This window comes from Terrapene carolina, unplaced genomic scaffold (assembly GCF_002925995.2).
Source record: "Terrapene carolina triunguis isolate 2854851 unplaced genomic scaffold, T_m_triunguis-2.0 Scaffold21, whole genome shotgun sequence".
Taxonomy (NCBI): domain Eukaryota; kingdom Metazoa; phylum Chordata; order Testudines; family Emydidae; genus Terrapene; species Terrapene triunguis.
The window spans coordinates 31,951,594-31,968,755 of record NW_020664372.1 but is presented as its reverse complement, the minus strand read 5'-3'; the positions used below and the strand labels follow the sequence as shown (position 1 = coordinate 31,968,755).

Genomic DNA, 17,162 nt, shown 5'->3' with positions numbered 1-17,162 from the left:
CCCGTTCATAAAGGGCAGCATGGGAGATAAACATCCCTTGCATAGTTGAGAGAAAAACGGACTGACGGGCTTTGCCGTTGCTGGAAGAGCAGAAGCAGGGGCTGACTGCTCAACACCACATAAGAGATATGTAAAAGATGCAACTAAGTCTTGAATGGCTTTAAAAGTGAACGTGGGCAGTCTGTTTGATGCAGACAAGACTGGATTTAAAACATTCAATCAAGAATTTGGGAACCCGCAAAAATGTACAGTGCCCGCGTTTATGAGGAAAGACCATTATTAAGGCTGCAAATCATTCACGGAGGTCACAGGAGGGGGATCAGGGCTGGGGCATGGGGATGGAGCATGGGAGGGGCTCAAGGGTGCAGGCTCTGTGAATTTTGCGGCAGCAGGTGCGGCTGACCCCAGGGCCATCCCAGCAGCTGGGGAAGCCCCGGAGCCAGACGCTACTCTGGCAGCCCCAGGCAGCTGGTCCCTGGCGCTGCCCAGGAGCAGCAATCCTCAGGCGCGTTCCCCTCCTAGCAGGTAAGATTTAGTCACAGGTATTTTTAGTAAAAGTCATGGACAGGTCACAGGGCTGTGACTTGTTTATTGTCTATGACTTTTATTAAAATACCTGTGACTAAAATGTAGCCTTAACCATTATCTCACATTTGGAGGCAGGAGAATGGGCAAGAAGTCTTATGGGGAGGTAAAACATTTTTAGAAAACCAAACCTGAACATTGTTGTTTGCATTTTTAAATCTTAAATTTTATTCAATTTTAAATAATGTTCCCAGCAACATCCAACCATACTGAATAAGTATATTAGCTGACTGTTTCTGCTAAGTCAGTGTGAAGTGTAAAAATTAACAATACTGACACTTAAACAGTGATCAGGCTTCAGACCTAATGTTCTATTTGGATGACTGGGGCCAGTGCCAGGGCCAGGGCCAGGGCGCGCACGCACACACACACACACACACCCCCCCCATACAGCGTTTGTCTATTTTACAGAATGAATAGGATAGCGCATCAGATTAGCGTCAAAAGGTTCTCTTTGCAACCAGAGGGGCAAAATTTTTCTTTTTTTAAACTGACAATTTTATTCTATAGAAGACGCTGAACTAAAATCTGTGTGGAAAAAAAGAATCCGTAGAAATTCCACAAATAGAGATTTAGAGAGATGAGATCCAGCAATCTCTTGTTTGCTCATGGTTCTCTCCTTTCTGACCATATTGTCTCATTTTTTTCCTATGATACTTTTCCATTACCACCAAACTAGTCAACAGTACTGTGTATTAACTCCTCCCATATAAAATCACATTGGTTAGCCCAACTGTCATAGCGCCACTGACTTCAATGGAGCTGTGGCAATTTACACCAGCTGAGGATCTAGTCACTGGATTATAGACATTAATGTGGTTGCACCAGGGCAATGCAAACAACTCTACCTTGTCTACACCAGGAAAACAAAAAGGTGTGCTTTTACAACAACAACAAAAACACCAACAAGCCCCCATCCCCCAAAAAACCCTGATTGCTTACTTGTTTTAAACACATTTTTAAATGCAAATTTTCACATAGAAAAGGTTTAACATCTTTAAAATGTGCTAACTGGTAGCTGTCAATCCCAGGCTTCCCTTCGGAGTTGATCACTTTAAAAAAGGTGCTAACATGTTTTTTAAAGTATTACATCCTGTCTACGGTAGCATTTATCAAATGTTTTGACTCTTGTTTTTAAAAGCGCTGTTTTTTCTAGTTTAGATAAGGCTCTAGTGTGTGTAGACATGATTTACACCAATGCAGTGCAATTTGTACTGCAAGCTTACCATAGGCCTTGCTTACAGGGCTCTAGAGCTTGATTCTTATTTGGTACACTCATGCCCAACAATTTGCAAAACCTAACCCAAACAATGTCTCCTGTAAGATATCCAGTTAGCGACACACTCCAGCCAACAACTGAAACAAACAAACCAACTACCCCTTACAAATTGATATAAGCAGCCCTTGATATTTTATATTGCATCTAGTTAACCCCGTAATGGCTAGATTTGTTATCTACAAGGTGAAACATTTAAGAAGAACCATAAAAATCATAAAAAAATTAAAATCAGTTTCTCGTGCAGTAATTTAGCATGAATAGTGTTATGTCCACAGTGGTGAGAAAGTAAAACTGATTCAGAACCAAGAAGGAAGAAATTTGGGATGAGAGTGTTTTATTTTGGCTTTTAAAAAGAGATTCTAAAATGCTGACTTGTTTCATACTCAGTTCTGGATTTTGTGACTGCTCTCATTTAATGCATTACAATTACAAACACATCAGCAAGCAAGCTGAAAGAATAATCTTTGCTTTTTTAATTTGTGCTTTGACAGAAACACACACAAAGTGGTTCTAACAGGTCAGAAACTCCACGTGCTCTTAAATGAAAATACGTAATATATAATCACTTTTTTAACCTCTGATTCACCGGTCCTGTGATTCAGGAAGAGAAATAATGTAAATTAATGAACTGTCACACTGAAATGTTCAATCTAGTAGTCTTGACTTGATCATTTAAAGAAAAAAAAAGTCACTTACAGCACTGGATGAACAATCAGTTCTGGACTATATGACTTTATTACAGCTGCGGCATCTTTGGTACAAAATACGTGGGATAAGTCTGCACCCTAAGAAAGAAAATTTGCAGAATTACAATTTGTAATCTTAGTAGTGCCTAAACAATTATTCCAATAGTTATTCACTGAACAACTATGAATTCCTACTGCTTGTTAAATAAAGCAAACTTGGTATCTGTTTGTTCCATCTTGACTAGCATGCCAGTCAATAGTTTGGAGAGAAATTACTTTATTTCTTAAATCTAACTTCCATGCTAAATTGCAAACTTACAGAAATACTTGCTTACTGAACAGGATTAGGGCAAAATCAGTGAAAGTTTAGGGCCAGATCTTGAAACCCTTTATCACAGGAGTAATCCTCTCCATTCATGCATGAGCAAGAATGATAGGCCTAGGCCCACAGTAAGGAAAGACAAAAAGGACACAGCCAAGTAGGAGCTGGGTTACAGCACAAACAAAAATCGGTGTTGTGCTATATTCATGCAGGATAAACAAGATTACCCATGAGTTCTTTTCCAGTCCCAGCCAAATCTGGACTAGAGATAAACTGGCACAATTTCATTTATTACAGTTGAATTGCACGCATTTCTGAGTTTGACCCTAAGCTTCTTTTACCTCTAATAAGAAAAAGCAAAAATAATATACACGTAGGTTAAGTAGCCAGGGACAAGAAGTTTCCAATACTTCGGATGTAGAAAGAAATACCAAACCAAAATTAAAAGATACAAACACCTAACGGAAGACAGTAACCAACTAATGGCTCCTCTGGTGTATTACTATCATCATTTAATATTTTCCAAGCCCTGAGCAATTTAAGGTCCTGATCCTGAAGTGTGTTCTGTTACGGTGAAATGTTATGCCTGTGCATAGGCCCACTGAATTCAGTAAGGTTCAGTAAGACTGCCTGCACATATCAAATGGCTGTATTATGGCCATAGTATCTTGTTGGATACTGAGTAGTCATCTCTGTCCAACTTTAAACACAAAAGAGCCCAGGTTAAATTATTTTTGGTCTTGCCTAAATTAAATAATAATAAACTTAGTTTACTGAAAAAAAAATAATGAATGACTTCTACAAATCTGATAACTTCTATGACTAAGAAGAATATGAACCTTCTAGAACTCAGAAATTATTAAAAAGATAAAAAAGGTTACATTTCTAGTAGAACTAAAATCCCATGCACAGTACAATGCAAGCCTTTTACATATGACACTAGACAATCCACTTATGTTATTAAAAATACATTACACATGAAGGCAGAAAAACACATACCACTTTTAGAGCTGAAATTGCAGCAAAATATGGTGCCCCAGTGTACCTACAAGTGAAACATTTTCTAGGTTAGGAAACAGACACACAATTGTATCAAAAGATAAAGTTAGCAGTTGATCACCCTGCTACAATGAAGAATCGAATTCAAGAGCAAGTGAAATAAACTCAAGTAGTTCTTATTTATAAAGGATGGGTGAAATCCTGGCCCCACTGAAGTCAATAGCAAAACTCCAAGTGACTTCAATAAGGCGGAGATTTCACCCTATTCATTCACTCTCACTTGTGTGATATTTACATGGATTACATCACAAATAAAAGCTAAAATAAGAGAGTCATCTCAAAGTATTCACATAAGCACGAGAGAGACAGACTCAATCCATTCAGAAAAGAGACTCAGAAAAAGCTCAAGTATAAAAGATAGTACCTTGGAACATGGCTTGGCAGGTCAAATTTGGGCTCTAGTAGACCAATCAAAAAGTGAATTAGAGAGACAAGGGTAATCCAATAGGGAAATCCTAACTGTAACAAAATAGTGTATTTAGCTCTTTATGTGGTATTTTTAATCTGCAGATTTCCAAGCACTTCACAAGAGGTAATATCTCCTATTTGGCCATCTCTAAACTGAGGCACAGTAAGGTGAAATGACTCACCCAAAGTATCACAATGGGTGTCACGACTGGGACAATCAGCAGTCTTGCCTAGGGATCAGAGCAGGTCAGAGTTCAAGACAGGCCAGAGAGCAAAACTGAGTGTCAGGTGTCAGAAAGGGTCAGGTTACCAGATCAGCAGCAAAAGGCAGCTTGAATCCAAACCAAGGACCATGACCAGGTAGCCAAGATGTAGTTCATAAGGCTGGTGTAAGTCAGGAATTGTATAAGGACATCACAACTATGATCAGTCTACAGCAGATGTTTCACCTTGTTACTTTATTCTCAACGCTTCTCCCATAAGCTCCTTTCACACAATGTAGAAGGTAATTTAAAGTAAGAGATTAGGGTGGAAAGAAGAGAGAAGGTAGAGGGGAATGGAACTCAAATGACCAAACTTCAACTGCATGTATAGCCAAAACAGGGATGGCATAACATTTACCAGAGATGGTTTTTACTACCACAGGAAAAGCTAGTTAGAAAGTGCCTTAAACGGTGACTATGATAGAAACTATTTCATTAATGCATACCACCTTACACTCAGTTTTAGCTACATTCAAATTGTGGTTACATAAATTAAATTTCTGAATCTATTAGCTTAAGTTTGGCAAAAAAAGTAAAACTGAAGTGGGTGTAATTCTAATATATGTAATCATAGCATTGAACATGGGAATGTCTACACATTTTGTTTGGTAATTTCTCAAGGAAGTTATACATGTCAGCCAGGACCTGTTCCATTTTTCCATATTATATAAACAAAAATCAAAAACAGTTGATTCTGTGAAAGTGACAATAATGCAGAGCTGTAGGCTTGAAGCATTAAGCAATCAGAAGCACGCAGAGTTGTAGACTACCACTCCAGGTCCATCTGGCCGTACAGCATTCTGTAGCACAAGCCCAACTTCGATGAAGTGTACAAACTGAGCCTCAATTTTGAACCGATGTATCCGAAGTTTGAAAAGATTTGTTCTATGCTTGCTGAACACTGATGCAATTGCACTACCAGTTCTATGAAGTCAGATGCAATATCATTACTCTTCAGGTTTTTCCACCATGCTACAGAGGAAACTTTTTCCTTCATAGCAGATGAAAATACTGATTTTGGATATGGAGTTTCTACTTTAAATGCAAGTGAATATGGCAGAAAGTAAGGATTTTTACTGAGCAACCACGAACTGGCAATTTCTTCTTGTTCAGTTGACAATTTCTTTCCTGCTTATTTTAGATGAAGACCAAACCAGGTTGGCCAACATGCATACAGGAGTAATTGCTTCATGAAATCTCTTTTGTGCTGTTGCTTTGCGCGCTGCAAAATCTTCAGTAGATCCAACCATACTTTGCATACCACTGCAAATGTTAATGCACCCCTTTGGAATATGTCAAATGCCACAGCAACTGGTTTCCATTGACTGATCAAGTTCTTATGCTTCTTGGTAAATCCCTTGATAATTAGTTATACTGACCACTCTATCTTCAAACTCTGCCTCATGATCACTCACAATCTTGAGATAACAGCGCCAATTTTTAATTTATGTTTCCAGACATGTTATTTGACTGTTCCATTGTGTCTCACCAGGGATGTGGGATTCTACAGATCCTTGGCATTTTTTTGAACAGGCTCCAGTATTCACAAATATTTTTGTAAATCTACTACATGTTTTATCAAAGCACTTGGTGCAAGGTCTTGTCCAAGTAGATTTAGCCAATGTAAAGCAAGTCCATAAGTAACTAAAGTGTCATTTTTTCCAAATCACTTCTCATTCTTTACATCTTTTTCCCCCACTGTCTGTCAGGTAGCTCTTAACACCACAAAAACATACAATTCATTTACTAATGTCTTGGCTTCTCTTGCCAGGGTAGCACAGTACTTTCCAGTCTTATTGCTTCCAGTCTCAACCTCTGTCACATTTTGAGATTTAACCCAGACTAGTGAGAGGTTGTGTCACTACTTGCCCTGTAAGTCTGAATGCCTTAAAATGCTCTGCTGCTGTAGCTCCCTGTCTGTCCGCTCCCATCCAGCGTCAAGCATGCACTGAATGACTATGTTAAGCAGCTCTGATTCCAGCAGCCTGCTTGCTACACTACAGTCAAACTCTGGTCTCCACCAGCCTTTGTTTTTATTAGCCAAGTGACCCCAATACACCCCCAATCCCAAATTTCCCCAAAACTATCTACCCTGAAAATGTCCAGCCCTGTCCTGGAACATTCAGAGAAGTAATACTGTCTGTTGCTCCTTTAAAGACATAAGAGCACAGTAGCCTGTTGCTTTAACTGGAATTAATAATGAATTTAAGTCAAACGTAGCAGTAGGCTGATTTGGAATAAAAGTAAAACAAGTTTATTTAATCAAAAATACAGAGATTTTAAGTGCATTCAAGAGATGAAGTCAGAAATGATAACAAAAGTGAAAATATGCATCTAAAAATGTAAAACTTAAATCTAGTAAGATAGTCTTTGTTAAAAATGATTTTCCTCTGATCCAGTCTTCTTTCCACCTTTTAACTAAATGGCCTGGTCAGGACATCACAGAGATCAAATTGCTTTGTTTCTTTGTCTCCTTAAGGCAAAGAATCCCTTAGGGGCTCACTCCCACTCTCTTTATAGTTCAGTGAACCTTTGAAACATATTCTTCTGAAGGGTACCCTCGGGTAAAGTTCATTAGTTCATGCTGAATAAAGGAGCCATGAGGTTTGGAGGATAAGGCTCCAAGCTGGTTCCTCCCCCACTGGTTGTTGCTACTATGGACATTATCTCTTCCTGCGGCAACTTCCCACACAAATGAATAGCTCACTGAATTTGGTCACACCTGTTCTGAGGTGTTGGCCTCTTTTCTTGTCTGAGGAAAACCTGTTTATCAACTCCCCCTGACATGCCATGTTTAAACACCTTTTAGTCACAGACTTTAAAGCATAATATTAGTGAGTATCCATAGTTTCACACACAGCCTTGTTACATATATTGTACAATGATATTATTGGCCAGCATGTTATTTGTTTTCAAATTATACCTCACAAGGCATAAGCTGTACAAAAATCATTGCAGTGGTGTGAAGGGTGTGAATACAGAGGTGCCTAGCTCACAACCACTGATACATAAACCACAATTTTCCCAGTGTGCATACAGTTAGCTATCACTGAGTCACTACACATTACTCCAACCATCTGCTTTTCCATATAATTTATTGCGTGCTATTATCCTCAAGCCATCAGTATTTGTGTTTAACAGTTCACCTGCTACCTGCTTTCGACTGGATGCTTTGCAGCTTGGCCTTAGGCATCTAATCATTGCTTGAAAAGTTGGATGTTGAATAAAAGAGAAAGGAATATTATAGCCATAAAATATTCTGCAATTTTCAAGTCTAACTTTTGTTTCAGTTTTGGAGTTGTTTTTGTTATAAAAATATCCATTTGTGGGTCAAAAACCCATGATACTTACTCCTTGTTTTCTTTAGCCGACCTGGATCTAGCTGTTTTTTGATGTAGTTGGCAATGGCAATGTAGGTATTATCGGTACTCATCCTCAGGGTTTGATTCCAATTCTACTACATAGTGTATGCGCAACATGCCTCAGGTGGCACGTGACCAGGATTCAACACCAAATTTGGTCCGCTGGTTGGATCATTAGCTTCCCCGAGTTGGGCCAGATACTGACGGGGAGTGCAGTGTGAATGTTGATCCATGCATTTAGCCAAAGGGGGTCTGGTGTCTGTCTTCTTTCCACAGCATTTTGCAAAATGTTTCCTCATATGGTCTGCCTTCCCATTCTCTTTTTCTTTGCAATTTCTGCCTTTAAGACTCTCTTTGATGCCACCATGAACTTTCTCAAAATAGCCATGAACTGGGTCAAGTGGTCTTCCACCTTTGCTCATGCTGAAATACTTTGACTTGAGTCACCGTACACGGGAATTCAGTTGCAGCAATTGTACTCCAGCTAGCCAAATCAAGAGACAGAGTACTGGACTAAACAGTTAGTTTGGCAATTTACCTCAAACAGAAACTGAAACTTCTGAATCTGGGAATTCCCCTTCTCTGTTTGCTTAACAAACATGTAATTTTCATTGCTACAGGAAAGAAGGGGTATTCCCAGATTCAGAAGTTTCAGTTTCTGTTTGAGGTAGCTTAGGCACTAGCATACAGTTTAGGTGGAGGGTCTTTTTTGTTTTATTTTAACTGAAATTAAAAGGGACCATGTTACTGCAAAATCATCATCAAATTGCTCGATATTTGCCAGTAATTTTCATTAGTATGTTCTAATAATTTTATTCTTCCAGTTTCCCAGTTTAAACTGGTATTTACCAGCCCTGTCCTAAACTAGTTTTCCCGCCAGGAAATAGCCAACCCTTAAGTCTTGCATCACTGACATAGGGGGACATGTATTCTGATTCTAATGATGGACTAAGCAAAGGCCCCTTTGAAAACATGGGGTTCACAATCCCTTAAAAACAGTATTTTCAATTTAAATGCTTTTTAAAAGTAGTAAAACATGTACTTGAGATCCCTAATCAACAACAGCATATATATTTCTGTTTAACTTACTCTTGACATCCTCCCACGATGCCTATCCGTCCATCTTGACCTTTATGCTTCTTTGCTGTTAGAGGAGGAATAACATTGCGCACCAATTGAAAAATATTCTCCATATCCTTTATAGAATGTGTTTTGTGTACTGAAAAGGCTCTCTCGATAACTGAAAAAGATAAAGACATTAAAAAAATTACTTCAGAAATGTTTCTTTTTAAATTGATAGAAACCTCAGTGAATTTTGAAACATTCAGAAGTATTGGTGTACTCAATTTCTATAACAGAGGTGTTACACAGTCATACAGAATGATTAAAAAACCCAAACTCTCCAATTTTACTTTTAATAAAACTATTCAGTCTTGTACTCAGTAATTGTCCTTGCCATACCAACACCACAAGTAGAAAAAAAGATGTTTGAAGAAAGTTAGGACACACCAGAATATTTTCAGAGTTAACAAATAAGAAAATACCAGCAATGTCAGCAGAAAACCCTTTTCTCCAACATTTACAGAATCTAACATTAAACCAGCCTAGCTAAACTGTAGCAAAAATCACTTTATAGTGTTCAATAATGATAAATATTCCTGGCTGATCTCTTGTTTTGAAAATCCTTCTATAATACAGGCATTCCACTCCCATTGGGATCAAAAACTAACCTTCTTGGAGCATGGCCAAAATATCATTGTCACAATGCAGAATATAACAAAACTCATCTCTGCTCTGGAAATAGGGCAATATTTCCCTCTTAAAATTACTCCACATTTTACAAACTATCTAGTTTTCTACCAAAATCTACAAGAAATATGCATCCCTTACACCTCACAACCTACTTACAGGGCCATGGCTGCTAAAAAACCTTCAGTTTCCTTGCTTTTCTAGAACAGAGACTCTATAATGAGGGGAAAACAGTAGAAAACATGAAAAAAAAAAAAAAGGAACTCTAGACTGGATTTCACTTCTGCCTAAAGATTTCACTTTAACTTTAGATACAAATAAGTAAGGTCCTAAATCATTAACATATATGTTGCCTTAAATAATTACTTTTAAAGCATATTTTATTATAAACTGTAAAAAAAACAAAACTCATGATTGGAAGTCAATTCTGAGTTTCTCTTGCTACAGTATAAATTTACAACTATACATCTGCATCATCAAATGTAGTATGAAAACCTGGCTTCAGGTTTTCACAGTTAATCGAATGTCTTTCAGATTAAAAGTGAATGCATTTTAGAAGTAATAAATATTAAGGCTAAACATGTACTGTCAGGGCCATCCCTAGCTATTTTGGTGCCCTACGCAGCTGCACCCCCCGCCCACGGGGGGGCTGTGTGGGGCCCCACCCCAGGCCTCCATGGGGAGTGGCCCCAGGAAGTGGCCAGCCCCCATCCCCAGCCTGCTCTGCTCCCCTGGCTCCCAGGCTTGGGAGGAGGAGGGGGAACTGCCCCCCAGCACTTGCCGGCAACGCAGCAGGGAGCCAGGGGAGCAGAGCAGGCTGGGGCCGGGTCGCTCTACTTACCGGTGAGTGCAGGCCCAACCGCTTCTAGAACCCTCAGGAGAGTGGGGGCGGGGCTGGGGCGGGGAAGAGGCGGGGCAGAGCAGGGGAAGGGGCCCTGGGGAAGAGCCGGAGCAGGGGCTGAAGCAGCAGCAGCTGCGCAGGGCACCAGGAAATTTGGTGCCCCAAATTTCCTGGTGTCCTACGCAGCTGCGTACTTTGCGTATCGGTAAGGATGGCCCTGTGTACTGTGTTCAAGATTTAGGAGCTTAAGTAGTTTTCTGTATCTGTTTTCTAAGTTAGACTGAAAAGTGAAACCACTATTTGTAAGAAAAACTGTAGTATACATACAGGTTCTAATTTAAATATTACTCAAACACTTGGATAAACTATTATGACAACAAAAAGTAATACTACAGACCAGATATCTTATTCAATAGAATAAGAAAGTATGTTAACTTAAACCATAACAGGCCCGAACATTCATTCAAGACTCCACTAAATTTAAAGAGAAGTTTGGAGGTCAGAGAAACATAGGACTGGGCCTTACATTTATTTGGTTATTTAAATGTCCAAACTATAAGTTCTGATAGCCAGTTTCTGGTTCGGGACAGGCTTACAGAGTTTTATTTCTAATTCTGCTTATCTCTATTATTTTTTTAAGACTACCCATCCATTGAATACTGAACCCACATATGATTTTAAAAACAAAAAGTAAAATAAAACTGTTAATTCCAACCTGATGGGCTATAAACATCATAAGCCATATAGGCTTTGCTGTCAAAGTTGACAAAACAATTGGTATGCGATTACTGTTACGGTCCATTCTTTCTATGTGAACATACAGAGAGATCATCAATATAAATGACACAAATCTTGAAAAAAGTCTGTGTTACTATGTATTGCATACTTGATTAGACTCTAGTCCACACACCTTCTGTAAAGGGGGGGAAAAAACAACAACAAAACAACTTTGCATAGATGCCAATTCTAAGGATATTCTGAAAAATCCAGACCCTGATAAATTCATAAATGAATTGGTTCAGGAGGAAAATAAGATTCAAGATATTTTTGTAAAGAACTGTAAGTATTTGAAGGATAGATCCTCAAGCAGGCATAAACTGTCATAGCTCCATAGCATTCAGCTGAGCGATGATAATTTACATAATTTGAGGATCTGACCCTTGGCCTGTAGATAAACTATACCGTCACATAATTCAATATCTAGAGCAGGGATTCTCAAACTTCATTGCACCACGACCCAATTCTGACAACAAAAATTATTACATGAACCCAGGATGGGGGGCCAAAGCCCAAGCCCCACTGCCCCATGTAGGGGGGCCAAAACTGAAGCCCAAGGGCTTCAGCCCCAGGCAGGGGGCCTATAACTTAAGCTCTGCCACCCAGGGCAGGAGCCCTCAGGCTTCGGCCCCAGGTGGTGGAGCTCAGGCTTCAGCTTCGGCCCTGGGTCTCAGCAAGTCTAAGCCAGCCCTGGTGACCCCACTAAAACAGGGTTGCAACCCAGTTTGAGAACCGCTGATCTAGAGTGAAATCCAGGCCCTACTGAAGTGAATGGCAAAACTTCCTTTGACTTCAGCAGGGTCAGGATTCCAGCCATAATGTTCAAAACATGTCTGACATACCCACTGTTAAAAACCCCCAATACATGTTATTTTTCGAGGTCTTTCATTACTTTGAATTAACATTTTCAAGGATGATGAAAGCTTTGACAGCAAGATTATTACTGAAAAATGTTAAGATCTATATTTCTTTTTTCAATTTTATGTAGACTATTGTTTTATTCTGCTGCAAGACACATTCTTGCTTCCAGATCATTTTCAGTAAAGGTTAAGCTCCTAACATATTATATACAACTGCATATTCTATATAATTGCATTCTATACAGATCTGAATGTGACATGAACTGACCAGTTCTTATGGACTACTTTTCCAAAATGTTCGGTCAATATTTAGAATTTGTTAGAGCTTTTTTTTTTTAAAATATCAGTACAATAGCATGGCAAGACATTTTAATTCAATTTACAGACAAAAAACTCATCACAATATTGAAAATAAGTCAAAGCTAGACATTTATTTTCAGATACTAACACCAGCCATCGCACAAATCTTTTAAATATAATAGATCTTATTTATGCTATAGAATGAAGTACCTATTGGTGGAGAAAGTGCTGCTGTCATAGCATTATAATTAAAGTTATCGCCATATGATCGGTGATTTGCTCTCTGAGGAGGACTAGTTGGCATAGACTGTGACCTTTGTGATACTGTAGAAGAAATTCCTGCCAACATCTGTCCCAACATTTGTAACATCTGGAGTTCTCGAGCATGCTCAGCTTCACGGCGCTTGTCCTCAATTTTAAGCCGCTGCTCTTCATATTTGTAAAATTTCTCTTCTGTATCCACACTTTGTTGAAGGAATTTTTCCATCATTTTATCCAGTGTTAAATTTGCATGGCGTTTTTTTGATCTTTTGGGTTGAGAGAGTGGTTGTGTACTGGTTTGAGCATTGATTTGTTTAAAGCCTAAAACAAAGTAGATAAAATTATATTCAACCTTCCAGACATACTAAAAGGAACGAGTAAATAGTAAAACTGTTCCCTTTGTGAAATGTAGATCTATTTTGCCATATCAAGGTATTATTTTGTTTCAAAATTAAGCATGATTATTTCTGATGATTTTAAAATAGGGAATACATGCTTATCCAAAAAGTTATCTGCATAACCTAAAATCAAATAGGGACACCTTTTAACTGCTGTAGTACTAAACTTCAAAAATAGGAAGAGGCTTTTTGATCTTTTAAAAAGGTTTGTGAAGGCTATTCAACAGTACAGCCTCATTTGTGTATTGCAGGTAATTACACTAATCAGAATTGAGTTTCAGCCTGCTGGCGTTTTAGATTTGCATTTCAAAAAAGATGTTAGTGTAAACAACACTTTGATGAGATTTATGTGTAAAAAGGAGATTGGTCAACCAATTGGCTAACTTCTGAGTGTTCTGAAGACAGATTCAGGTTTTAGACAAATACACACAGCATAAGATTGGACTTTAAAAAAACATTTGTGCAGAGTACAAAGGGCAACAGGGAAAGGGGCAGGCTTTATCTTGCTTTCTGTATTTCCCATCCCCTGCAACTGTACTATATAACTGAATCAAATAAGAGTTCTTGAAAAGGCCCACTTAGGTTTTTGGCAAAGTAATGACAGTACATGGGAAAACAATCTATAGCAAAGTTTAAACACAGCAGGAATGATGAGGATGCTGCTGTTTTTATCCAAAACGGTTTGGCACCTCCTATCTTATCTCTACATTAGTTTCCGATTTGTTTCCTATTGATAAACGAATTAAAACCAGCAGAACCTCCATCCTCCCTCCCCCATATTGCAACTATTTACTTTGTAATTTTTTAAGAGCTTCCTGAACTAATTCCTTTCAGCTCCTGTTTTGGTTCTGGGAAGAGTCAAAGGGACGAAACACTGGGATAGGGAAGGAGAAAAGCAAAAAGGAGAAGAAGAGAAATTAAATGGAGGAGATAGGACTCCATAGTGGGGGGAAGGGGTTAAAGAGACTAAAGGCGTTTTAATCCAGTTCCCCTTGAAGAGGATGAGAGAGGTCTGGAAGGGAAGAGGCTAGTGCAGAAGCGATTGGAAGCACGTTAGTTAGAGGCGCTAGTACTTCTATTGTATGGGGGGTACAGACGATATGGGGGCGAATACGGGGGGAGGGATTCCCCTACCGGCGTGTATACGGGGTGGGGCTCCCCGGCCCGGCTGCTGGTACTCACCCTCGGCGGGCGGCACGGGGATGGCGAACGGGGGGCACTCCACCTTGATGGGGTGCTCGGCGTAGGACGAGCACTCGCCCGAGTCCTCGGTGAAGTGGTCGTGGGGGGACTCGAGCTCGGCGTCCTCGTCCAGCTCGGTGTCGGGCTCGCGGCTGTTGTGGGGGGTGCCCGGCGTGGGCGGCCCGGCGACGGGCTGGGCGCTGTCGGCGGGCTGGGCCAGCGGCTCGGGCGCGCTGTCCGGCCCGCCCCGGCAGCTGAGGATCCGGTCCATCTCGTCGTAGTACTTGCAAATCTTGCGGGCGTGCCCGTTCTTCTTCAGCCCGTCCCGGGCCTGGTAGTACTGGCGCTTGAGGCCCTTGATGCGGATGCGGCACTGCTCCGGGGTGCGCTCGAAGCCCAGCTCGGCCAGGCGGCAGGCCACGTCCCGGTACACATGGCTGTTCCGAAAGTTCCCGTCCAGCGCCGACTGCACGTCGGCCTCGCCCCAGATCTCCAGCAGCGCCCGCGTCTCCAGGTCGGACCACAGGAAGCCCCGCGTGTTGGTGATCATCCTCGGCCGGCCGGCCGGCGCTGCAATGGCCGCGCACCGGGGGGGGGGGGGGGGTTAGCGCCCGCCCGGCCTCGCCTACAGCCCCGGCGGCGCAGCGGCAAGTGGCGGAGAAGCGAACGCCGGGCCCCACATCCCAGCCCGGGCCGCCCCCCGCACAAACAAACTTTCCGGCCGCCGCCCGGTCTGGACCCCCCCCCGCAGACGGAGCCGCGGCCCCGCAGGCGCAGGGCGCCGCCCGCTCAACCAGTCACCCGGGCGCGGCCGCTCCCCCGGCCCCGGCAGGACGCTGGCTGGGCTGCTAGGCCCCGCTCGCTGCTCATCACACGGCGCCCCCGCCCGCCGCGGCCGGAGCCCCGCACGCTGCCCTCCCCCCTCACACACACACGGAGCCGCAGGCAGCTCCGCGCCCAGACCCCCCCGCCCGGCGTCACCGCGCACTGCGCGCTACCTCACCCCGCACGCTGGGGCTCAGCCGGGCCGGCCCGCGGCTGCTGGGAGCGGGACACGCGCCCCTGGTCGCAGCGCCGGAGCTACGCGCTCGCTCAGCCGGGCCAGGCCCGGGCAATGCAGCGGTGACACACAGACAGCACCTGCCGCTCGAGTCAGGCTGCGGCTGGTTCCTTAAACAACCAACCCGCCCCGGTGGCTGGCCCTCAGCCCTGCTCTCTGCAGCTCCTGGCAAACATCCCCCTCCCCGTGCGTCATGCTCCCGGGGAACTCGCTAGTTTTGTCCATCACCATCACGGTAAAAGGCAGGTGTGGAAGTTTTGCTCCTGGGTGCATTATTTTTAGTCCAGACGCACTTGGGGAGGTCATTGTGTTAGGCGATAGGCAAATACCGAGGCCCCTATGCTGAAAACTGGTCCATGTGATGTGGACCCCCTTGTTAAGAGACAGCCCCTGCCCTGAGCAACCGAATCACCTCTTCAATAATAATATCTTCTTACCAAACACCAGCTCCAAAAAATAAAGCTTTCAGGTATAGCTCCCCCCATATAACGTTTCCTGCTATTTACATCTCACCCCTATTTGGACGCTAGTGAGTTTCACGTTGAAGCCCTGGATTGCGAACATGGCAAGGGAAAGCCTCCATCCAATTGACTAAAGAACAGTTTATATTCATTACACACATTTCCATGTATACTAGGTTTTATATAAAACGATGAAGGCACAATGCATAGGTTGGGCTTAAACATTAGCTAATATTTGTACAGACCGCTGTAGACATAAGACACGACTGAAATCAAATTACAACTCATTGCTGTTCTCAGCTAAGGCCCTGTGTCTCACAGCAGGAAGCACAGCCCGCTTCCTGAGCCCCTTCTTCCAATGCTTTCCGTGGCACTGCTCTGGGAAAATACCCACCCACGCTTTTCTTTCTAATCCTCCGCGTCGCGCCTGTAAAACCCCGCAGGGGAGTCCGGAGGGTGGGGTGCAGAGCATCAACTCCAGGCAACCCAAACCAACAGGCAGTTTGTTTGATGAGTAGAGACCCTGCTTGGGTACAGGACAGTTTGCTTTGTCCAGCCGTTTTCAGAAAGCCAGCAACACACCTGTCTGGCCTGTGGCGAGCTGAGAAAGCTTCCGCCATTCGCTTAGGCTGGCGGCAGCTGCCGCCCACACAAAGCTGCGGGTCCCCCATTCCCTACTGGCGAGAGACCCAGTGGAGAGGGCTTATACCTTTATCATACTGCAGCCAGAAGATCGTAACTACAGCCGAGGCCAGTGCTACGAGCACACAAGTGGTGACAGTGCCCCTTCCCCAAATCATCTCGGACGGTGGCCTGGGAACGGGCCCCGCACGCACCGCTCTGCACTCTCCTCTTACCTAGCCACCAAGCGGGGCTCACACCACCTCCTGCCAAACACACAGGCAAGCGCCTGACACAACTCATCAGCGCTGCTTCCGGCTCCAGGCCACCGTGCGCTGCCTACACAGGCCCGGAGCTCCACGCCTTCCTCTGGGGCACACCCACCAGCGGCAGCCAATCCCGGCTCTAGCCGAGCTCCTGACAGACACACCAGAGCCGGGCTGCTGGCTAGAGCTGAGTAGCCAGCCCTGTGTACAGGGTGCACTTAGGCTCGAAAGGAGGTCAGGGCCTGCTGATCTAAGGCAACAAATATGCACCAGAAGCAGGGCCGGCTCCAGGCACCAAGCACCCAAGCTGGTGCTTGGGGCGGCACCTGGAGGGGGGCGGCGCGGCGCTCCGGCCGCCGGGGAGCGCGGGGCCACAGCCGGGCTCGCCGCCCTCCCCCCGGCGCTCTGGCCGCCCCCCGCCC

At 43.2% G+C, this 17,162-nt stretch overlaps 1 protein-coding gene across 5 annotated transcripts in view; it reads right to left on the bottom strand.

Moving 5' to 3' along the window:
* The window catches only part of NAXD (NAD(P)HX dehydratase), a 75,692-nt gene extending 58,890 nt beyond the window's left edge, over window positions 1-16,802 (bottom strand). The window contains exons 1-5 of one of the 5 annotated variants that reach the window (XM_024206165.3): window positions 16,711-16,802; window positions 12,702-13,073; window positions 9,054-9,204; window positions 3,872-3,917; window positions 2,561-2,649 (exon numbers count right to left, since the gene is read on the bottom strand). In XM_024206165.3, coding sequence (XP_024061933.1) covers window positions 2,561-2,649; window positions 3,872-3,917; window positions 9,054-9,204; window positions 12,702-13,073; window positions 16,711-16,777 — 725 coding nt within the window. In that variant the 5' untranslated portion in view covers window positions 16,778-16,802. Of the gene's footprint in view, window positions 1-2,560; window positions 2,650-3,871; window positions 3,918-9,053; window positions 9,205-12,701; window positions 13,074-14,332; window positions 15,220-16,562; window positions 16,681-16,710 lie in introns of those variants that run through there. The other 4 variants (XM_024206158.3, XM_024206151.3, XM_024206182.3 and 1 more) reach the window with 4 other exon arrangements.
* Window positions 16,803-17,162: the final 360 nt, after the last annotated feature.